The sequence below is a fragment of the Peromyscus maniculatus genome, chromosome 16 (genome assembly GCF_049852395.1).
Source record: "Peromyscus maniculatus bairdii isolate BWxNUB_F1_BW_parent chromosome 16, HU_Pman_BW_mat_3.1, whole genome shotgun sequence".
NCBI classification, from domain to species: domain Eukaryota; kingdom Metazoa; phylum Chordata; class Mammalia; order Rodentia; family Cricetidae; genus Peromyscus; species Peromyscus maniculatus.
Window position 1 is genome coordinate 28887613 of NC_134867.1, and position 25457 is coordinate 28913069.

At 40.3% G+C, this 25457-nt stretch overlaps 1 protein-coding gene across 2 annotated transcripts in view; it reads left to right on the top strand.

Moving 5' to 3' along the window:
* Nkain2 (sodium/potassium transporting ATPase interacting 2) overlaps window positions 1–25094 on the top strand; it is a 1058393-nt gene extending 1033299 nt beyond the window's left edge. Inside the window, exons 6-8 of one of the 2 annotated variants that reach the window (XM_076552533.1) lie at window positions 21576–21657; window positions 22273–22361; window positions 24819–25094. In XM_076552533.1, coding sequence (XP_076408648.1) covers window positions 21576–21657; window positions 22273–22297 — 107 coding nt within the window. In that variant the 3' untranslated portion in view covers window positions 22298–22361; window positions 24819–25094. The remainder of the gene's footprint in view (window positions 1–21575; window positions 21658–22272; window positions 22362–24818) is intronic. The other variant, XM_006981258.4, reaches the window with a different exon arrangement.
* Window positions 25095–25457: the final 363 nt, after the last annotated feature.

Genomic DNA, 25457 nt, shown 5'->3' on the forward strand with positions numbered 1-25457 from the left:
CTCTTAAAGGGAGTGTGCCTAATGAGCTAACTAGATGGCACAGTGGTTAAGAGCACTTGGTGCTCTTACATAGCACCTAGATTCAATACCCAGCACCCAAGCTGCTGCTGTTTGTAACTCTAATTCGAAGTGATTTGACTCCCTCTTCTGGCCCCGTCTGGCACTGCATGCATGTTGTACATAGTGGTATCATAAGGCAAAACACCCACACACATTTTTAATAATAAAAATGATCTACCTAGGCCAACAAAAAAAAACTTGATAACCTAAGTTTGATCCCCAGAACCCACATGGTTGGAAGGAGAGAACAAACCCACTGGTGGTTCTCTAACCTCTACACACAGGTAAAGTAAATAAATACAATTTTCAAAGACTGATGCCGTGTGAAATCCACAGTCACAGTCACTTTACAGTCACTAGTAAAGCAGCTGGTTTAGAGCTATCTAAAAGCCAAAGGTGTTTTATAATAAGCTTAAAAACAGCTAGTGTCTTTTGTGGGTGTTAAAACCTTAATTTATGGGAACTAATATATGAATAATACCAGGCCCAAATATTGGTATAAAGAACCCTTTCATAAAAATTCTTAAATATGTCAGAGAATGCAAATTCCAAGGATGTGTCTTAGAGAATTCTTTCCTAAGTAAAAGTTTTACCAATATCATGTAAATCCAAAGATATCAGATGTCTCCAACCTCTTCAGATGAATCTTCTGCCACAGCATCTCATAAAATGTTACCCAAAACTTCTGAAAGTAATGTATGTTATCTATTTTGTTTTCTCCCTCATTCCTGCTTTTATTAATCCAGAGTGTAAGAAGCCATTTCATGAACAAATTTCTCAGATTGGTCTGAGAACTTAAGGAAATCTTTCTCTGTCTTCCCTTGGCCATTGGCACTGAGCTGATGCTAACAGGCCCAGTGGACAGTCTACAGATGTTCATCAGGGCTCCTTGTGTACAGTGATCTTTGGTGACTTCTAATTACGTGTATTTGTGGTCATGTCCAGCAACAGTCAGGAATGTTTACACAGCAAACTGTCGACTGGTGTTTCTCACACATTACCATCGTCTTAGCCTCTTGCCATGTGCTTATCTGAAGATACTGCCCAGAAACCTGACTTCTAATAATCTTAGATAAAGAGTTGAAATTTTTGTCCAACTTTGGGAAATCATAAAGAAAATTATTTTGACCCTTAATTTTTATGAAAAACAAAAAGTGTCCTCTGAAAGCAAGCCTTGAAGAATTTGAGAGAGGTTTGACGTCTGTGCAACACTAAGGCCGGTGTCATGTCTGTTTGAAGCCACCTGCTTGCCAAATCAGTGACGTCTCCATCCCTAAGATGACAGTCCAGGTTCCCTAACTTGGTGAGAACACACTGGAGAGATGAGGACAGGCTTCTGACTGCTGGATGAATAAAGTAGGCTTGGGGCTGACCTGCAGTTGAACAGCTCTGTGCTCGATGCTCACAGACAGGAGTGTACCCAAACAAAGTCAGAGGGAAGAGGCATCAGCTCCCAAGGAACCATGAACCAGGAGCAAGGACACAAGTTAGACTCTATGTAATAGTAAGACATAGAGGATACTAAACTGCACAGCACAGGGATGAGGGGAGAAAGGGAAGGGGAGAGAGAAATTGAGAGTAAGAATTAACATTCCAGGCTTCTTTCACACTTACTACGTAGCCAAGGGTAACTTTCAGCCCCTGATCTTCCTGACTTCTCCTCCCAAGTACTGGGATTGCAGGTGTGGCACCATGCCGTGTTTATGCAATGCTATGAGTTAAGCTCGGGGTCTCATGGGTACTCAGCGAGCACAGTACCTACTGAGCTACACAGCTCGCTTTACAGCAGATGCATTAATACAGCATCTCTTTCCAGTGGAAACCCCCTGAACCTGGATTTATCTGTGTTTGACCCCTTCGTCTAAACCAGAACTGCAGCCTGGCAAATGAGCTAAAGGCACACAGTCACAGCACACCACTGCCACCTGCTGTGCACACTAGAATATGACATCAAGTAGTGTGTTGAGGATGTGCTCCTGCTTTCTATGAATCACTAGGGCTGCCATGATAACACACCACAGCACTGGCAGCTTAAACAACAGAAACTCATTTCTCCCAGCTCTGGAGGCTGAACCTCCAAGATCAAGGTGTTAGCACACACTTTGTCCTGAGATTTCTCTTTGCATTTTCAAAATCCTTACATGGCCTTTCCTCTTATTTAAAATTTCCAGTCCAATTGGACTGCTGCCCTGCCCTGATTTAGCAGGAATCTTAAAGGGTCTTATTAATAAAAACAAACCCTGAGCCAGGTATTGGGGTGTACGCTGGAGGATCAGAGAAGCAGAACAAGCCACAGCCACCTCACCTTGCCAGTTCCTCAGCTGATTCTGTTTCCTCAGACTGGAAACCTTTGAGTCCTCATCCAAATGGATCTCAGCTGAACTGTTGCTCAGAAGCCTAAAAGCTTAACCAGCTCTAGTTCCTCATCCTCACGCCTTAAATACCTTTCTGCTTCCTGCTATCACTTCCTGGGATTAAAGGCTCTTGTTACCACGCCTGGCTGTTTCTAGTGTGGCCTTGAACTCACAGAGATCCAGGCAGATCTTTGCCTCTGGAATGCTAGGATTAAAGGTGTCACCATTTTCTGGCCTCTGTATCTAGTGGCTGTTCTGTTCTCTGACCCCAGATAAGTTTATTAGGGTGCACAATATTTTGGGGAACATAATATCACCACACCCTGATGACCATATTTAACTTTAATTAGCTCTTTAAATGCCCTGTCTCAAATGTCACGCTGAATTTTAAGTCTTCTACTCATAAATTGAAGGGAGGAGACACAAATAAGGTTATAACACATACACATACACTCACAATAGTACACCCAGATGTGCACACATACATGCACATGAACTCACAGTATGTTTCTTGGATATATGAGTATATTTATGGGGCCAGAGTAGACCTAGCCTCAGATTAGAGTTTTGGGGTGCTAACACTGCCCAGCATGCCTGCATGCTCTCTGCCATCAGACAGGAAACCCAGCCATCACCTCCAACTGCGACCTTGTTGACTCTTAGATGAAAAGTTCCACACCAGGAAAAACTAAAACCTTGAACTCCAGCTCAACCAGCCTGCCTTAAACCAGGCACCGATTTGAGCACAGTGACCCTCACACCACACGTGGGTGTGTTTGTTCTGCCTAAAGAGGACAGGCTTCCTCCAGGAGAGTGGGCGTCCTCACTGTGTTCTTTGTGGCTGAGCTCTCCTGTCTCTGGCCATACAGAGTTTTCTCTCTAGCCCCAAGTCTCCTCTTCCATCCCACTGTGTCTGTTCTTGTTGACAAACACCTGTAAAAGAAATGGAAGTGTCAGAGATTCTTGGTCTTTGGGACTTTTATCTTATACGTGGTTCTTTTCTCTTTCTTAGTTAGACTTCCCCTCTCCTGCACAGCTGTGGCCTGTACCACTTCTGTGACAGAGATAAGAATTTATCTTTATGTGTCACCTGCTATTAAAAGATCTTTACAGAAAGAGTCACTAATCCATGAGGGGGGAAAAAAGTCCTTCAATATATGACTTCTCTATTTTGATTACTGTTTTTTTAAGTATTGCCATTAGCACAAAGTACAACTAAATCTTGGTCTCTTGCACATGCATCCATTTTTGAGTACCTTTTAAGTACATTTTCTATCTATGTGGGTTCCTTTATTTGATGATTCAACCAATAGTAGATAGGAAATATTTGGGCGGTGGAGGGAGTGCATTTGTACCAAATATGTCCAGGCTTTTTGCCCTTGTTAAAAGTTCCCAAATAGGATAACAGAGCAACTTTTATTGCACAGAGCATTTGCACAGCATTGGGTATTAGAAATGATCTAGAGATGACTCCGTGTACCCCACAAGGTGTGTGTCATATAAACTCTGTGTCATTTTTTCTAGGGTACCTGAGCATTTATGAGTTTTTGTATCCACAAGAAAGTCCTGGAATCCCCATGGTTACTGAGGGATGACTGTACCTACTACCTTATCTAATGGAGATGCAATGTATTTCCAAATGTTATTCAATATTGAAATCACCTGGGAAAAAAGATGTGGAATGTCATTTAAAGATAATAACCTAGGGGACTTATTCTGAAAGCAATATTGGAAAATGAATTCTAGCTATTTAAATTTGGAGTTAGACACATACACATGCCCACCAACTAAACGCAAATGAATAAAAAACCTGTCCAGAATTCTCTGAAGTCAAGTAGCCTAGGGATAAAAGTCACAACTGATTTATAGAATCTTTCTTTTAAAAAGAAAACCACAGAAAATTATTCACTGCTTTCAGGATAATAATTTTCTATTATTTTTGTTTGATTTTTCTTCTAAAGCCTGCTGGCCTACAGTATTTATCAAACCACATTCTGTATGGTTTGAGCATATCTCCAGATATCCAGAATCATCAGGCTTGAATGTAACTCCTTGAGCACAATCACTTACTATGCAGGGGCAGTACATGGAGATATATTCTGCCCTTAAAACATGATGCTTCATCTTGCTCGTAAATGAATAGAGGTTTGCTACAGAAAGCATAAAAAAAAAAAAATACAGATAAACCAAATAGTAAGAGGCAAGAATATCAAAATGGCCAGAACTGAGTCCTTGTCTTCAGTTAATGTTTTGACACATTATATCTTCAGGGTTTTCATTCTGTCCTTTCTTCTTATCAACTGCCCTCCATTCTGTCTTGTCTTTCCTCCTTCCCACCCTTCCTTCCTTCTTCTCGTACAGTCAGTCATCTGTCTTACTTCAAATGTGGTTGTTCAGATCATACTACACACTGTGTTTGGTAACCTGAGGTCTCTTGTTCTTTTAAATCGCTCCTCAAACATAACCTCAGATGTGGCAACAAACAGTTCAGAAAAAGGTTCAGCGTACTGTGTGCCTGATTGATGGATGGAGTTGTGACGGGCAGAAAAATAGTCTGTTTTATTTACAGAGAGTCGTAAACAATGCAGCGGAAGATACAGAGTTCATATATCGTCATTTGGTCACCTGTTTATAATTATTACAATCGTAGGGGCTTAAAGATTACCAGATGAAATGTCCTTGTCTAAACCTGCCAATTTCCAATCAGCCCAAAACTCACCATTTTCCCTTATCTCTGAGCATCATCACATATTATTAAAGGCTAAAGGTCCGGACGTCGGATGCCATTAACATGTAGCTGTGCCCTGCAGAGTCCTAGTGGAGTCCCAGTGGGAGATGTCGTCTTCCTCCCTTCCCACCCTCCCTACGCACTGACACTTTGCATTTTACGTAAAATCCTCTCATTCTGCCTGAGATTTCTTTCCAGTGATGATTTCTTCAAGCGTTGAAATGATAAGATAAATGCTGCCTATTGCTCTAGTTCAACACCTAAATTTTATAAACCTCTAAAGATTAAATCACTGAACTCCCGTAATCCAGAGTATTGAAGCTGACTCTCCGGATAAAAGGGTGTTGGGGTGCCGACAGTACCCAGACCTAGTCCTAGTCCTAGCACCAAGCATATCCCCACCTGGAGGAAGACTCGGTGTGTTTTTGAGAAATAAGGCGTTAACCACTAGGCTGTCCCCAAACATTTCTTGGGATATATGGAAGATGGCACAAAATGCGACACCTCCTTAGACTTTGGTTGATTCCAGGTGGTTGAAACGCTGAGTATTGCTAAAGCACCTTTCGTCACTTTCGAAGCAAAAGGCAAAAGGGAGGAGGGCGGATTTTGCCATATGTAAAAATAAAAGATTGAGTATGTGATCAACACATGAGACAGATGAATACGCAGTGCCACCTATGAGTCACATGGGAGTTCCTTTCAGCAACCGCTGCCTTGGTCTCTAGCAGTGATCCATGTCTCTTCACACTGCCTAGCTAGCTCAGGTCTCATCTACATACAGCTCTTACATTGCTCCCCCTGTGGTCACTTCCGAGAAACGCACCAGCTCTGTTTCTGAATTTGGATTTTCAAATAAAAAGTGGGAAGCTGGTTCTTCAACAATCATTTCTTGTTTTCTCCCTTTTCTCATATTATCTACTCTGTTATGCTTGATGGCTTCTCATTCACACAAACACAGTATATCCGTCTTTATGTAAATCTAATCTTTCTGAGTCAAAAATGTAAGGGGAAAAGAAATGATTCATTTTTCTGCTGAGGCCCGGGTTTCTAAAGAATCAATATACAGGCAACAGCATTCAGATAAGCAGAGAAGATTTTTATCCTCGGCATACAAAGGAAGTATTTCATGCAGAAACTATTTCTGGCACCAGGAACTTAAATTAACTAGTAGGGGCGAAGAACGGGGCGATTGTTTTAATCGGGCTCAACAGAAAAGAATTCCAGAGAATATGAATGGAAAGAGAAGTGTGATAGCACTAACAAAAAAAAATCATTTGAAGAAAAAGAAATCTTCCATTTGATCATTTTTGCACCTTCCAATAGTGTGGACCCGGTCCACCTGTGGTAAATGCTCTGTGCTTGTTACTTCACATAAATAATGGCATAGGAAAACTAGGAGCCAAGTTGCAGAACAGACTTTGTGGCACCAGGATTTTTAGATACATGTTCATAAAATAAAGTTGCTTGGATACTTTTGTCCCAACTCCAAAGAACAAAATGGCGGCAAGACAGAGAGCTGGCTTAGGGGGAAAAACCCTCTGGACCAGAGACGTCTTGATGGTTGTCTCTTCATGAATGTCCGCTGCACCATATCCAGTTGGGCTTTGTTTTGGAAGAGAGACAGGATGGTGATCTTAGCCATCCATGCATTTGACAGAAGAACTGAGATATACCAGATCTCTGAGGACCCACTAACAGATATGTGAAATAAAAACAACGGAGCCGAGTGGCCTTGCATGTGGGCCCTGAAAGAGGACCTTGTCACTGAGTGAGCTCGGAGGGAAGCCCTGGATGCCCAGCGACATTTAAAGGCCTCTGCAGCAGAGGATGCTCTAGGTGGCCTCTGCTACAATAGGTGGGTATTGCGTGGTAAGGAATAAAAGAGAAACAAACCTGAAGCTCACAGGAGGTACAGTTTGTTTAAATAATAGAAAGTAATTAGGCTGAAGACAAAAATCAGTGATGGCATTTTATAATTCTGATTAATTTAAAGGTTAATTTCCTTTGGTGCAAAAATCTTATTTAAAACGTTTACCAGGAAAGGAAATTAGGATGTTACTATCAAGGGGTTTAGAGCACTTCTGGGAATCCATGTCTATTATCAATTGGAAATTAGGTTAGGTCTGTAGTTGGAATTTCAATTCAGTGTGTGTGTGTGTGTGTGTGTGTGTGTGTGTGTGTGTGTGTGTGTGTGTGTGTGTGTGTTGACTCAATCTCCAAACCAACTAGGTTGGTTGGGGCAGACAGTGTGAAATTTGCATTTGTTTGTTTATTTGTTTGTTTACAGGATTAATTATAAATGTTTCCAACAAAGGAGTCTAGTCTATACATGAACAATCCTGACACAAGAAGAAAATTGGATATGGCTTGCTGCCTCTCTAACTAATGAAGTTGATGTTGAAAGAACTCCCAAGAGCAGGGCTAAGGAAGAAAGAGCACAGGTGCACATCCAACATCCCTGAGATAAAATGAATAGGAACAGTGCTTCGGTGGGCTCCAAACCTGTCAATCCCACTCTCCTCTCCTGGGCCCTGAATTGTTCATCACTCCGTTTTCCCACTGAGAACTGCCAGGCCTCAGGTTCCAGTTGCTATAAGCAATCATCCTTCTATACCCATGGGAGATACCAGGATCCTCCATGGAATTGTAGATGCTGAAATCTCTTACGTAATATGATACGGTGCTTGCAAATGGCCTACACATCACTCTGGTGTGTTTTGAATCATCATGGTAATACCTAACACAGTGTAAATGCCATATAAACAGCTGTTGCATTGTATTTTGAGGAAATATTGACACTAAAAGTCTTCACATGTTCAGTACCGACATTATCTTTTTTTTCTAGTACTTTCAACACACGTTTGCTTATATCTATGCATGTGGAATGTGTGTATATGTGTGAGAGAAAGGGGTAGAAGATGCAGATGACTTCATCTTCCAAGAAATTTGTTCAATAACATAATCATACTATCCAGCTAAAAATAACTAAATTATGGATTTACCACTTTAATGTGCCCATCACTCCCATTGGTGTGCAAATCCCAGAAATACAGAATTACAAAAAATTTTAGAACTACGAACAATATTGACAATCACATTCTTTAATTCCCTAACTTTACAGTAGCTGGAAGGGACACAGGAGAAGTCTTGCTAGAAGTAGAATAAGCAAGGGAGGCGGAAGTGAGACTGGAGTCTATGGTTCTCAGCACACTTTCCTCATCACTTCACTCTGGTACCCCAGAGAGCTTCTTTCAATTGCTATTTGTTGAGCAGCCCATCTGTGCACACTTCCAAGGAATGAAGCAAGAGACAAACTGATACCAACTTTACTTTCATGATGTCTACAGTCCAACGGCCAATTCCCAGGAGAAAAGAGACTAATAATAAGTCAAGAGAACTTAGACAAGGAAAGTCAGAGTACCACAGGATACAGTCCAAAGAATCTCAAGTGGTAGAAGACAGGGGCATTATTCCCCCAGGAAATGATACTCCAGCTGAAATTAGAAGGATAATTTACAGGGACACATATACAATTGAATAAAAATAGACATGCCTTTTGTTTTTTTTAAACCAGAAAACTACTTTAGCTAATTTTTAGGTCCATGTTGGCCAAAATTCTGCCATAATCAACATGTGAATAATTTTACATGTTTTCAATTAGCCTGAAATTGCTAAGCTGCTTTCAATGTGTCTACGTATCAATAAGAATGTTGGGTAACCGCTGGCTATCCACTACTGCTGCCCTAACAAGACGAGGAGAGTTTAGGCTCAGGGGTTTTGTGATTTTTCCTTTCTAGACCTTGCAAGATAATATGATTACACAAACATTACAAGGCACAAGGCAAGGAATATTTCTCTAATGGGTGATTATAGCATGCATATTTACATTTTATTTCTCTAAATATACATACATTAATGTGCCCACCATCCTAATTAGAACTGTTGCATTTAAATGGGTTGTGCATTCTAAATATATCCTGGATGTCAGCTAAGATATGCCAAATCATGTCTAACTAGCTCGTCTGTAACTTGCAATAACCGCTCCCTTCCATTTCTTTCTAAAAGGCATGTCATATGTAATTGAAAGCAATTCTAACAAGGGTGAACAAAACAAAGACTGCAGAATCCAGTCAATCTAAATGCTAACCATGCCCAGGCACATGGAAGATGAAGTTGGCTCAGCCATGTCATCATAGTCTGTGTGCTTCTCCACATTTATGGAAAGTAGCAAAAATAACCGGATTCATCATTTTCTGACACTTTAGTTGCTTCACTTTCTCGGGGCTTATCCAGGTGCCTGATCAAACCTCTCTTCCCCCTCCCTGCTTCATTCTTTACAGTCAGCAGGTTGCACCCGGAGCACCTTTGTTACCGTGGGAGAAAGCTTCCCTGAGACCACCGTTCTGAGACTCTCTACCTTGTGTAACTTCTCTTCCTCCTCATTCTCCTGCCGCTGTCCTGGAGAAAATTTCCCTCACTCATGCTTCGGAGCTTTGCTACTCCCTTTGACCCTCTTTCTTTATACCTTGCTTCTCATCCTCTGCCTCCAGGGAGGGCAAAGGCAGCATTGCTCTTACATGCACACTGGATGTCCATCCTCACCTGCCTTTTTTTTTTTAACACTTGGATTTGCAGCATCCATGCCTGAGTAAATAATGCAGTTTCTCCATTGCTAATCACGGGTGCTTGCCCATCAGAGAGAAAAGGCACTAACGCTGACCGTAAATGCATACTTCACATGCCTGGCTGGCCGCTAGCTGCTGCTCAACAGTGTCCTTCACCCTCTGACAGCGGTGTGTCACAGTCTCCACAAGGCCTGCTCCTAATCTTTCCAGGCTCCCTAAGCCAAGTATTCAAGCACAACTTGACTCTTTGGTCCTCTTCCCCAGACCCTCAACAACTCTGGCAAATATCCTATTGTACCCCTGAAGCCCTGCCCAAATCTGAAAGGAACTGGTAAGCTTCTCTTGGCAGAGTACTCCATCCTCCACCATTTGACCTGCTGCCCAATCCAAGACGCTTGGCTCTCACTCTCTGTGTTCTTGCCCACTTTCTCCTACACCCTTGCCAAACATGCACTGGCCATTAGTAAAATAGGATGGTCCCAGACTCCCCTCGTCCTTATTGATAACAGACAAGCTGATTTCTAAAAATATTCAAACTACAAAAACTGTCTTAGGCAGCTGTCTTTTGATAAATCTTCCTGCAGTCTGGCACACGAGCTATTTTTTAATTATTATAAAACTGAAGAGTCTCCATAGACCTGTCTCGGCCCCTGCCCAAGCTTATCCTAACGATGTCCTTGTTTATATCGCTCCGTATAAAACTCCAGTAAATTCAACTACAGGGTTTGCTTCTTTGAGCCTTATCCTCATCTACTCACGTGGCCTGGGACATTCTAAGTTTGTCAGGAAATAGTCTAAATATGCATTTAAAGTATAACCCCAATCACTCCCCTTGTATAAATATTTTATTTAATAAAATAAAGATGGGGTCTAACACTTACCCATTGTGTGTTTTTAATGTTTTACACAGCTGAGAGATCGGATACTCTCAATCCTTCAAAGCTAAAATTGTTTAGATATCCCCAAAGGTGTCAATAATGGTACTTACATCTCGGGAGTAACCAAAAGACATCAATGTAGACTTAAAGTCCACTTAATAGGAGCGAATTCATGTTTCATACTGTAAACCTAGCCAACCACCCATGCATGGTGAGGTCATGGGTCCTAGAGGAATGCCTCATTCCTAAACCAGTTTAATCCATAACTGTATTCTAAATATTTATCTTCACAACCACAGATACATGTAAATGTCATTCTTCCTCGAAGAAACTACTTTTTGCAGCACATGTGAACAATTACAGAAAGTCACGACTAGTTAAAATGCAGAGAACCAACAATAGTATAACCAATCCCAAACATTTACAACACAGCTCCCACACCTAAGGCTCATAGAACATTCCAGAAGAGGAATAGGAGGACTATGAGAGCCAGAGACACAGGATGTCTGCTACAAGATGGTGTCTTCAGTATATAACAGGGAATCTGTATCCATGAAAACTCAACAGTGTGTGTGTGTGTGTGTGTGTGTGTGTGTGTGTGTGTGTGTGTATAGCAATAATCATTTTAAAAGAAGAGACCATGAATTTGAAAGGGTGTCCATGGGAGGAGTTGATGGGGAGGAGAGGTGGAAAGGCCCTGAAGTCAGTACTTAAATATGAAATTCTAAAAAAAAAAAAAAATAGTTATATTAAAAAAGGAAGAAGAAATTAAACCTCAGAGGAAATAGGACTTGCTTAGAGATACCATACTGTAAATAACTACACACCCTCTGCCCAGATCTTATCCTCCAGAGTACCCACTTTGGGCTACCCCTCAGCTTCCCTGGGTCATTTCAACTCATGTCATTATTCATCCAAAGTTACTGACAATGAACTTGTGGTCTCAACATAAAACCATAAGACAGCTGGGTGGGTGGTGGTGGTGGTACATGCCTTTAATTCTAGCACTCAGGAGGCAGAGGCAGGCAGATCTCTGTGAGTTTGAGACCAGCCTGGTGTACAGAGGGAGACCCAGGAAAGGTGCCAAAGCTACACAGAGAAACCCTGTCTCGGAAAAACAAACAAACAAAAAACAAAAAAACACATAAGACAGTATTTTTTTTTCAAGACAGGATTTCTCTGTGTAACAGTACTAGCTGTCCCAGAGCTCACTCTGTAGACATGGCTGGCCTTGAACTCACAGAAATCCACCTCCCTCTGCCTCTGCCTCCTGCATGCTGAGATTAAAGGCATGCACCACCACCTAACTCAAAATTTTCTCTATGGCAAGGACTCCGATGGGGATTCAGCTCAGCCTAGTAGATTCAGTCGAGGCAGGTCCAGTCCCCTCCTCCCTTCACCCAGGCTGAGCAAAGTGTCCCAGCAAAGTGTCCCAGGCTCCAAAAAGCCAGCCCATGCACTAAGGACAGGTCCCGGGTGAGAATGGGAGTTGGATTGGGGGGGGCGAGAGGGGGGGCCGGGAGGAAGGGAGGACAGGGGAATCCGTGGCTGATATGTAAAATTAAATTAATTATAAATTTTTTTAAAAAACAGAAAGAGAACTATTTAAAATATACAGAAGATTAATCAGAAATGGCCCAAATTTAAATATTTGGAACCTAGTGCCCAATCCTGCAGTGTTGGGTGGTGGGATCTAATGGGAAATACCAGATCATATAGGCATCACCCCATTATACAGACACCACCTCATGACTGGATGGGTGCAGCTGTATAAAGGAATTTAAGGTCTAGTCTGTCTCTCTTGGGCTCTTCTGCACAGTGTTTGTCTTCTCGGCAAGATTCAGCACAAATTTTGAAATTAGAGACCTCCTTGCTGCTACCTTATTCTTATATTCTTTGGCTTTCAGAGCTGTGGAAAATAAATGTCCATTCTTTAAAAAAAAAAAAAAAAAAGTCTCTGTGGTACATTACTTCCTGAGAATTAGCAGAAATAGTCAAAAGAAAAAAATAGTTCAGCATGTGCAAGTTGTATTTCATTTTTGTTAGATATTTGGAAACAGAAGCTTCAAGTAGTTATTCAAACAACTTCTAGCTAAATCCCCATTTTATTTATTAGGAGAGTAAGGTTGTTCTTGCTTTTCATTTTCATTGATTAGCATGTGACATTGGCTTAGCATTTTAAGCTTCTGCTGCAACTAAGAAGGACATGAAAAATAAGATCCCAGGACCCTAAGCAAATCCGCTTGACGAGCAGAGGAAGGAAGCACCAGTTCTGAGTCAGTCCACGAGTTTCAATCTGTTCAACATGGGTACTTGCTGGCTGGAAGCTCTTCACAGCATAACACTTTAGGGACCTTTCGGGCAACAGCAAGATCACGTGTCCTTATAGGGACTGTAGTTTCCTAATCAGAACTGAAGAAGGATATGCAAAGCTCAAAATTCATTCAGGGATTTTACCTAGACAGCACACCTCAAGTTCAGTCAATCAGTTTGAATTGCCGCCACCAAGGAGGTCTGAGTGGGAGGAAGGAGAGAGGCCCACTCTATTCATTTTGGCCTGTGGTTAATTGTGTTCTAAATTCCTTTTGTTCACCTGGATGTAAGTACCCTTGAAATTCATACCTGCAGAGATAACACCCGGTTTTCATAGGCCTACACGTATTCTTTAATGTCTTTCAACGTGCTCTCCTAAATATTTAGGCTTTGCTTTTGGCAAGCTGCCTTTGCAGATTTCCCTTCATGGTTCTTTCCAGCTCTGTCTCCAGAAGAAAATATGTTGATTAGTGGCCTTGTCATTAATAACAAAGGGATGATTTTATGTGACAATACCTCACTGCCAACTTGTACTTTAAAAGGCAGTTTTAGTTTGCTGGACTAAGTGTTCATGATTTAATTTAAAGAAAAGGGAGGCTCACAACAGGGAATAGATTTTAGCAAAGAACATTTTTATTTTCCTGAATAATTTTTTTAATTCTACTATGATTTGTGTTATTAAATCATGGTTATTAAATTTATATGGCACTTTCTAATTTAAAATAATTGCATATCCCTCTATGTCCCTCCTACCATAGGATATACAGACACACCCTCATTGCAGATAGGAAAACTAAAGCCACAGGAAAGGACCCCAGAACTTCAAATAAAAGTCATATTCCTAGAAGGTCGTTGGAGAGGATGGATGTGCTGGCATCTCTGCTGTGGGGAAAGGTGCATGGGTGTACCAATGTTCATATACATTGAATTTTGTGTATTAAGTATGTAGGGGTTTTGCATATTTTTTGTCTTCCAGGCACCAAACACAAATCCGCGTAATGCTAAAGGTTAAACACGTTCAAATTTTATTTTGGCACCTTCTGTCCAGTTCTGCACTTCACCTCAGAGTCCTGAGGATGTTCAGTAAGAATAATGTTTTTCCCACCAATCGTCAATATATGAAACACTAGGGTAGCATCCAGTAGCAGATGGTCCTCTGACATGCCACATTGGCACTAAAGCATGCCCCGACATCCTTCTTTCTCTCATATCTCTTAGCCAAAGAAGATGAAGTGGCAGCCTCTTCCTGATGGAATCCACAAAAATTATTTTGTTTGTATCTAAAAGATGTTTTCTTTATTATTGTTCAAGGCCTGGTGGAGGGGAAAATAAAAGCACTCGGTCAACTATTACTTGAAATTTTGTTCTCATCTTCCATGTCCTGATCAATCGCCTGATTTTCCTTTGTAACCTAAAGTGTATACAGTCTGTCCAGTAAATATGAATTAAGTGTCTTCCACAAGCCAAATGCCATTGTGTGTGTTTTTAAGCTACTGTAGTAAAAAGCACAGGACAGTAAATCTCATACAACTTACATTACAGTGGTGGAGACAGTCACAAAGAAACCAGTAGATTCATACTATGTCAGACGGTGATAGTTACAATGAAGCAAAGCGAAGCTGTATAAGGAGACAGAAATCCATCACTCCAAGCTCCTTCTTTACAATGGTAGCTGCATTTCCCTTTTCCTGCATCCGACATTCAGCCGTATCCCTTTTAATTTAAATGCAATATTTCATAAAGGAAGCCAGCCACTAACTCCCTAATGATATTTGCTTTGGTTCTGTGGAAACACAACCATCTTGCACTAGTCAACAGATTACCCCCTCCCATTCCAACACCTACTACAGCCTGTGTTTCCTACCTCTTTGTCAATTTCTCTTGCATCCAATGACATCTTTCCCTCCCCCACAACCCTAATTCCACTTCTGACCTCAGGAATTCTTCTGTCTGCCTTTCACATTTTTGTATTGAGGATTGAAATAACAATATGCCAAGTCGCTATAAAGAAAGCATCTCGTTTCACTTTGAAAACCCTCGCTATAATCAGAGTCATACAAGACATCACTGAGAATAAGGACAACTCTGGGCAGAAAGGGCTGCTTGGATGCTTATTTGGTGTCCTGCAAAAGTTTTCAGATGCCAAGCACAGGACCCAAACCTTGAGCACTGTTGCCCATCACCTTGAATATATTACAGAAAACAATGACACTTCATTAACAATTCACTGGTAAATATTAGCAAAATAATCTCCAAGTCAGTTACTGTTGACATCAGAATCTTCCTAGATTATTAGACTGGAGATAGGAAGGAGATGAAAGTAGTTTTCTAAAAGGGACAGAATAAAGGTGCTGGAAAATGAATAATAAGAGAGACATCTACAGCTAGTACATAACCTAACGGACTCAAAAAAATTGTTTAATGAATGATATAAAAGGAAAACAAAAGGCTGAACATTTTAGCTTGAATACAAGATGTAATTTGGTCCCTTTGATCACTTTTAGAAACCTTAAAGGGATTTACTAGGTAGGAATGAATGAGGAACAGTCCTCAGGTTCCAGTGTATGGAGGAAGAAAACAGAATGCCCCACTTCTAGCACCATCCTCAGCTGGTCATTGCCTCAAGCAAAAACTTGGCTTTATTTTTAAAGATAACTATTACTGCTCACCTGACAGTAATATCATAAAGATAAATGATAAAAACTGAGAAGGTCTGAGCAGCTGATCAGCAGTTTGAAATTGTCAAGAACTTGGTTTACTTTTTCTTTCAAGAACTAAGGAGATTTCTCACTGATAAAAGGTCATGTTTTTCTAAAAAATAAAAACAAATGAAAAATACAAAGATAAATTATAACCCAAATGGTTAGCTGCTGTCTCAATTACATGGAAAAGATGGGTTAAATATTTCATAATCCCGTCATTCAGGCAAGTTTCAGATAATGTATTAGCTCCTATATGCTATTTGTTCGATATAATTGTTCCAGTCCAGGTGAGAAAGTTACAGACCACAACACATATAGAGCCAAATTAGAGTCGGCTACCCACAGTAGGCTAACACTATAGAAAGACTATTAACCCTGAAGCTCAGGGTGCAGCACTTATAAAGGCAAAAGCCACAATGACATCCCTGTCAGATACAGGGGAGAGAACCTGGTAACATTGATTTGGGGTATATATTACACTTAAGTGTATATTTTTGGTTGTGCATTTTGGCCATGCATATGTTGCCAAGGTCAATGAGACGTTCGAGTGGATAAGAGTTGAAAAGCACATGAACAGACACAAAATGGATCAGGCTAAGATCGGGACAAGATAGCGTTACTTTGGTCACTCAAATGATTATATAAAAGAAATTTAAAATAGACCAATGTGCCATTAAGATACGTTTTTTCTAATTTAGTCTAATTTATTTTTCATTGTTTTTATTTTAAGGTTATAATATAATTGCATCACTCCTCCCATTTTGCTCTCTCCAAATATTCTCATCTACCCAACCCCCTTACTCTTTTTCAAATTCATGGCATTTTTCTTTAATGGTTATTAACTGATATAGATAGATCGATAGGTAGGTAGATGGATGGATGGATAGATAGATAGATAGATAGATAGATAGATAGATAGATAGATAGATAGATAGGATGACAGTTAATTCCTAAATATGTAAATACAACATGCTCAGTTTGTATAATGTTACAGTATATATATATTATTCAACCAATACAAATGGCTGACCATTTGGTATTGGATAACCATCAGTGTGCTCTTCCCTGAGGAAGACCATTTCTCCCAGTCTCAGCATCCTTTAGTTACTTGTAATTCTTTGTCTAGGACTGAGCCTTGTGATCTTTGGCCCTTCTGTGTTAGACTATCCATTGCTGTTGTCCTCACTAGGGTTCTGTTTAGACAGCCACGTTGATGAGACTTATAACACTCTGACATTCCTAAGATACACAATCTCATACCAAATTCCTGTCCCTCTGGCCTTTTTAATGTTCAAGTAATTCACAAGTAGTTCAACTTTTTCAGTTGAATTCAATCTTTTATTTCTGCTCTCTTTATATGTGGCATCCCAAAGACACCCACACATGGTTCAAAGAATTATCAGATTCAACTACTACATCAACAACCATAATCTTAATTGTATGCTCCACTAGATCCATCTGATTCCTGTTCCTTCTCAGATCATGTAGAGAATCATCTAAACACTTACTGAGAATAAATACAGCCAGAAATTGACCACACACAACTTCCTAGACTGTTGGGCTTTGGCATGTACCTCAAACAATAAACAATGTCAAACATGCCCTCTGCTTCTGATTTAAGTTTACTTCCTTGTGTGTGAAACGATAAAAGTCCATATAAATTACATACAGAGGGTTTTTTTTTTCTTTTCTCATAGATAACTAATGTTGGAACCAATACCATGCCCCATGTCTACCTTCAGGATCACAATCATCAAAAGAACTGCACTGACTCCTTTAGAGCTTTAGAGTTATCTTTCTCAATACCATTATTGTAAGCCAAACCCATCTACCCCCAACATACTAATCATGTATAATGAAGAGCAACCTCCAGGCTACTCAGGCTGCCTTCATAGCGCAATCTCGGGTCACACCTTCATTCCCTTCTGACCCTCCCCTAAGTCTTGAGGTCTAAATCGCCCCTACTTAAGTGGGAATCTCTGTTTTCAGACCTAATTCTATCTTTTGGGCTTGAAATTTTATCTTGGTTTCTTCAGGTTATCTATCCTTTGACTCACACTTCCCATGTGGTTTTTTCATGTCATCTGTCTTAAAGCCTTGAAAGCAATGAAATAGTTCAAAGCAACAGCAACAATCTCAACAAGCCTGGGTCTTGATTTCAGTGAAGGCCTTTCTTCTTACTCCTGCCTTGGTCTTGAACCACTCTAGAGCCTGTCTGACACTGTGGAGGAAACCATCCTACAGAAAGGGAGCCTCAGAGCAATGATGTCTGACCACATCAGTGCATCTCAGAACACTAGTTCTTTAAGAAGTATCCTTCGTAGCAAGAGTCCACGTGCATAAAAGGGAATTTAGACTCTGAGTGTCCTTCTCAAATGAAAACTTCTCAAACTTTAAATATGGCTGCCAACTATTGCTCATCCCGGTATTGTCTGTATTATAGATAATACAGAAATATAGGCAATTTGGAAGATGAAAGTGCTTCACTCTGTTTTTATTACTCTTCCATAAAATACTTGATTTGGTTTGAAAGGTGTCTCAAATTTAGAATTTGTCATTTGGAGAGTCTGCAAAGTCACACTGGAGTCCCTGACCTTCTAACATTGTGCTCTCTCTGTTTCATTACATCATTCCACTCTTAATGAGAAAAGAGAATCTGCTTCAAACTAGAATACTAAAGTGAAATCCACTGCCATGCTATACACACACACACACACACACACACACACACACACACACACACAAACAATAAAACAGGGTCAGGGGGAGATAGTCCAGTCAGTGAAGTATCTGGCCAGCAAACATAAAGTCCTGATTCTGCACCCCAGCACCCATGTTAAAAGCCAGGGGGTTGGGGACAACAAATAGATGTGGTAGTATACACTCCTGTCTCAGTGCTGGGGTAAGAGAGGGGAAGGGGAGAGACAGATGGATCCCTAGGGTTCAATGCAGGCCAGCTTAGCTGAATCAGCAAGTTTCAAGCAAAACTGCGAAACCCTGTCTCAAAAACCAAGGTGGAAAATGACCTAAGGGAAACTCCAAATCTGTTTACACATATTCACGTGTGCACCTGCACAAACATGTGAGCCAGTTTACACACACAATTGAAAAATACATAGAAGGAACTCAAAGTGAACAAAGTCATTTGGAAAGTGCTGTATGAGGAGGGGCAGGACAACACACTAGATAAAGCGCTGCCACACGAGTCTGATAACAGGAGCCCAATCCCTGGAGCCCACAAAGTGGAAGGAGAGAACCAACTTCGTAAAGCTGTCCTCTGACTTCTATATGTGCACAGTAGGGTGCAGCTGAGCACACACACGCATATAAAATATAAGTTCTATGATATTTTGTAAAACAGTAAAATTATCGAGACACAAAAAGATCAGTTGCCACAGGAGCTAGGGAATAAGTATATTATATGGAGCACAGTGACCTTTTTACACAGTGGGGCTATTTTTTATACTATACTGCCAGATGCATGCCATATATATTTGTCAAGACCCATATACTGTATAAAACCAAGAGTGAACCCTAGAGGAAACTATTAACTTCTGGTGATAGTGATGTAGTGATGCAGGTTAATTATTTGTAACTCATGTACAGCTCTGATGGGAATATTAATATTGGTAGAAGGTATATATGTGAATATGGCAAAAAGAGGAATATAAGTAGTTGTACACCTTTTGCTAAGTTTTGCTGTAAGCCAACTATCACACTAAAGAATAGCATCCTTTGTGAGAGGAAGATTTCCTGCTGCATAGACCACATAGACTTAATACTGGCTCACTCTTTGCTGGATGAACTTCCTATCTTGACTACTCTAGGGTATGAACAAGAGAACCAAAGGAAGACAATGTAAGCCAATAGAATAAGCTACTAGAAAAACCAAAGTCTCTGATGAATCCTAATCTGGTCTCTATTTTCCTGTGATCTCTTTTGTAGGCCTTTTATAGTTTTTGTCTTCTATCTCATGGTACAACCTCAATCCATGCGCCTGAAAAAGAGAGGGCAAAGTGCAGCTTTTTTGCAGAACTCAACTACCTTCTCCAATTTTGTTGCTGTTTGCTTGTTTGTTTGTTTTGCCAAAACTTAGTGTTCCAACATAAACAGTTGTTATGCGTGGTGATATTGTGTTTCCCAAAATATTGTGCACCCTAATAAACTTATCTGGGGTCAGAGAACAGAACAGCCACTAGATACAAAGGTTAGAAAATGGTGGCACTCACACCTTTAATCCTAGTACTCCAGCGGGAGAAATCCTTCTGGATCTCTGTGAGTTCAAGGCCACATTAGAAATGGCCAGGCATGGTGACTCACGCCTTTAATCCCAGAAAGCGAGCCTTTAATCCCAGGGAGTGGTGGTAGAAAGCAGAAAAATATATAAGGCATGAGGACCAGAAACTAGCAGCATTTTGGCTGTTTAAGCTTTTAGCTGGTTAAGCTTCAGGTTTTCGAGCAGCAGTTCAGCTGAGAGCCATTCTGGATGAGGACTCAGAGGCATCCAGTCAGTGGAAACAAGACCAGCAGAGAAACTGGTGAGGTGAGGTGGCTGTGGCTTATTCTATCTCTCTGATCGTCCAGCATTTACCCCAATACCTGGCTCAGGTTTGATTTTATTAATAAGAACTTTTAAGATTCCTGCTACAGTTATGCTTTAATCCCAGCACTTGGGAGGCAGAGGCAGGCAAATCTCTGAGTTCAAGGTGAGTCTGTTCTATAGAGTGAGTTCTAGGACAGCCAGGGTTACACAGATAAACCCTGTATCAAAATAAAAAAAAATTATAATAACCTGAAGGTTCATAACTCAAACAAGAATGGGGTAGTGATGGAATTAGCTACATTCTTTGGTGTCAGAGACCAACTGAGCTAGGAATACCTCAGACTGAGCTGATTCAACAGCTAGGGTCTGAAATCATGTAGAGGCATTTTTCTCACATGTCTGGAAGTGAACAGCAGCTATGGGATGCTAAACAATGGGTTAAATATGTGGGTGCTCATGGTTTTCTCTGTGTGGATTAGCTTGGGCTTCCTCACAGTATGGTGACTTGTCTCAAGAGAGAACCTGCCAAAGGAAAAAAAAAAAAAAGAAGAAAATAAATGACCCTCAATGAGCTGGCTCTAAAATAACATAGCATCCTTGCTGCAAGACCCAAACCTGCCCCAACACCTCTACCCATGTTTGAAAGGAAACGACAGAGATCAAAACCATGGGATGGGAAGAGGGCCAGTGTTACTTTGTAAGAACGTGTGGAATAGGCAATGTTCTTGCTGCATTTTGAAAAATACCATTTGCTATAGTAATTCTTGCTGTATCTTACTGGGTCTTTCACTTGACATCTGGATATGCAATGCATTTGAGTGACTGATTAGACTTTGTTCCACATCTAACTTCTTACTATTTTATATTGTAAAACATATGATGGGATGGTAAGCATAGCGATGTTGAGTTACATGATATTCAATTACAGTACTCTGTACTTGATCATCAGAATACATAATATTGACAGTAGTGTTGCAACTGTGGACAGATACATTGAACTTATTATGATTGTTTTTGTGTTATAACATTTGTAATGTGTTCCCCCAAACTCCTCCACATTAACCAAAAATTCATAGTCCATCTTTAATGTGCAAGAGAAGTTTAATTAGTCCGATTATTTCTTCATTACTTGAGAAATGTACAAAACTCATCTGCAAAGCATAGAGAATATTGTAAAGCAGTAATTAAATCTCATAACTAAAGAAAGGAAACCACTACCATGAAGAAACTATTTTTTCTGCTCTTTCATCATTGGTTAATTTAGTTTATTTGATTATTTTAACATTTACGTTAGTAATTTGTGAGAACCTTGATCATTCATTTCTATTATCTCCTGAAAAGTGAACTAACAAATGTAATTGTCCCTTTTCAGTTGACTTCATAGGTGGCTTTGACTCTTATGGATATCAAGGACCTCAGAAGACATCTCATTTACAACTACAACCAATGTACATGTAAGTACTCTACTTGGAAGGTATTTGGGGGGCGTGGTATGAAAAGATAATCAAGTAAATGTATCATGGCACAAAAAAATGCATGCAGCTTTCCTCTGGTTGTATATTTCCATTTTCTACTATTAATATTGTTTGGACTAGGATGATTCTAAGACATTTTCTTCGTGTTTAAAAAAATGACATCAAAAAGGCCATCTTTAAAGTTTTCTTTAGTCTTATGTAAGTATCATCTAAATGGCTCAAAAGCCTCCAATATGCAACAATTCCTTGAATTACCTAAAATGTATGTATTTTGAAAATATCCTAACTGTATAGGCAGTTGTATGTAGCTATATAACACTCTCTGGCTTCCTCAGTATAATCCCAACTAATGCTGACTGTGTTCATATCGTTGTTATCAGCCCTCCATAATAGTCTTGAGTGTTCATTTAGATGATAAATGCTAGTTCACCGTAGTGATGGATACATTTTCCAAAAACTCAAGCTCTGAGCCATACTTTATCAGTGTGAAAGTCAACATGAAACCAGAACATCAGAACTGAAACTGATCAAGCCCTTAACTGTAGCACTCAAGAGCACAGACAATCAGAGCCTGATTTTTATATCTGTGTTTAGGCAAATTCCCTTGGATAACAACTGATAGCAAATTCTATATCTCAGCATCAAGTGATATGCTGAATTGCAAGAGAAGATCAAAATAGAAAGTAAGCTTCCAATTCATTTTAAAATGTGAACTTCTCTTTGAAGATATGTGTTTGTTGTCGTTGTCCTCCACCATTAAGTCATCTGCCTTTTGATACCTCCAGCATGTAGGATAATGAATGGAGTTTGGGGGTACTTCTCCAAACAGATGAGTCTTTAGACATGTCTCCTAAGTTTCTCTTTTAAAAGAGCATGATGGATACATTGTGCCTGCCTTTTTCTATGTGTCCCTTGTAGTCTTCTGCAAGTGTCCCAACAGCACCACTCATAAAAACAGATGACATCTGTTCAGAAGTCAAGCAATACCACAAGCCATTCAAAGCATTACCTCTATACACAGTAGATCACACATCCTTCGTTTACATCCAAAACCACTGCCTAGTTCAAGCATCCGTGATCCACTGTTGAGTTTGCCAGTTTCATTATTTCAGAACTTTTGTCCCATCCTATGCATGGCTGCCAAATTAGTGTTCCTAATTCCTAATTCCTCACTGATGCCTTCCCCTTCCTTTCCAAAAGTTAACAGTGATTCTCTGAGCTCCTGACCATAGCCTTGCAGGAGTATGTTGATCTGGACACAACATTTTATTGAAATATTCTCTCTTCCACTCTTAATTACTTTTGTGCCCCCACTATAAGCAAGTGATGTTAAATGTTGCTAGGAAGACACAATGCTGGGGTAGAAACTACTAAAGCTTTTCATCTGTTAGGAGCATAAATGCTCTGGAAGCTTCTCTCAGCCACTTTTTTTTCCAACAAAACTAGAACATTTGTGTTCTCCTGACAATGGCATGTGTTTTTCCACTCCCCACATTTTCTCCTTGTACAAGAGTATTGTAATCAAACATATTGTTTCCAATCAAGCATTTCTAATTCTAATGTTAATATTTAAACAAGAATTTCAAAAAGATTATCTTTGTTAAGGATTAAATTCCCTAAGAACAAAACTTTCCCTAATTTTCTTAAATAGAAAACTTTACCTGCCAAATAAACATAATCAGATATCTTTTTTCCCACCAATGCCTGAGACTAGCACAATTATATGACAGCTTTTAAGTCACATTGCTCATGAATTTATAAGCATTTAATAGGACACATGTCTAGGATGTTAGGAATACTTAAGGTACATGAAAAATTACCAGTCAAAATTCTGCCTTCCATCTCTCCCATAAAACACCCCTTAGAAAACATCAGATCACAAAAATTCTGTGATTTTATTCTATAAATGAGGGAACAGAATCAAGAGACAGGAAAACAAAACTCACCCAATTTTCTACTGGTGCAGCTGAGAGCATCATGCACTTTTCCTGACCCTGGTTTGATATCTCTTCAGTTTCTTAAATGGACTGTGAGTTCAGCCTGGCATTGTCTTCCCTGGTTTGATTTCACTGATTTGCCCAGCTAATTTGGCTGTCACATTTCCATGTGTGTGCCCCACCCCGATTCTCCATCTCCCTTATCTCCTTTTGATTTTACACTATACAGTGTTGAACGAGGAGCTTTACAACTATGTGACCCTCAAAATCTGTCCTCTGAAAGCCTCTGCCTAGTGGGATCCTGTGAAAAATCAAACTTGATTCACCTATAAGCCTCATCCCCGCTGAGAGGCAGAGCCCTGGGCACCTCCTCTGTCTTTGTCATTTAGAGTATACCTTTTCTTGTCAACTTGCCATAAATATGTCTTATAAAGTAAGAGTAATTTAACATCATGGACCAGTTCAAGCATCCCAGCAATATTATATAGCCACTGGAAATAAAAGCTGTTCTTTTGAAAGAAAGCAAATGCTAAAAAGCAATGTACAGCAATGTTTTAGCTATGAGATTTCTATTACATCCAACAAATCTGTGACCTGGCTCCTGGACAAAGCCATAAAGTCACTGACAGCAGGGACTCATAGTCACAGCCAATGGATAACCTGTCCTCTTTATTGATAGTTCATTTGGGTGTGTTCTTAGTTTATAATTCTTCAGATATACAACCATATAAAAGAAAGACTTTCTCCCCCTCCCCTCCTTACAGTTTGTCACATATATACAAAATAAATTTATGGCTATCAGAAATTCCCATGTCATCCCATTAACTTTCTACAAAGTAATTGTTTTTTATCCCAATTGACTTACGTGCCATGGCACATGTGGACATGATGGTGTCCCCTTCCTAATACAATCCTGCAATGTATTAAAGAGCATGCGAAAACACTGCATCAGTTTGGCAGCTTATGGCAGTACATACTCATTTCATCTGTTCCCTGAATGATCATAAGTGGCCTCTCCTGGTGACATGAAACAGAGATAAAAGGGAGATGAAACACTGTTTAAAACCCAATTTGAGATTCTACTTCCTTTACGTCCCCAATCTTTTTCTTTTCTGTTTGCTCTTGTGTTTGGAGAAGTGGGAGTGGGGAGCAATAACCATCTAGCATTCTCTCTTGATTAAAAGCATCTTTTCTCTCTCTTAGGTCAAAATAACACAGATGACTTCTGTCTGCAGCCCATGGACTTCTCAAATGACTTGTACAGTGGCCTCCTGCCTTTTATGAAGAGCAAGAAGCAAGTGAATTTAAATACACATACATGTTACCAGACCAAACAGGAAGTTTCTACATAGACACGTGTGAAAACGCAAACACACACGCACACAACACACACACACACACACACACACACACACACACACACACACACACACACACACACAGACACACACACACACACCGCTCTCACTATCATGCACACATCAACTCCACTGGACATTTCCCCCCCCCCCCCCCCCCCCGGACTGTAACTGATAAACATGCAGGACACGCCCATCGTGGATTTCCTTAAAGCAGGCTCCTTTCTCCCAGGCCTTTGAAGGTGGGAAAGGAGACACGTTGGCGCCCTCTGCAGGCTGTTACTTACTCCTCCACAGCCCAGCCTGTTGGCTCTGTGAGGTGCCAAGTTAACCCAGGCACACCTGTTTGGAACCCTTTTTCTGCACCCCATACCATACATCTTGATAGCACCACAGCTACTTAGGGAGCATAAATTGCAAAAAAAAACAGACAGAACATGCTGTGATGACCTTGTACCAAATGCGAAATGGCAGGTTGTTTGCC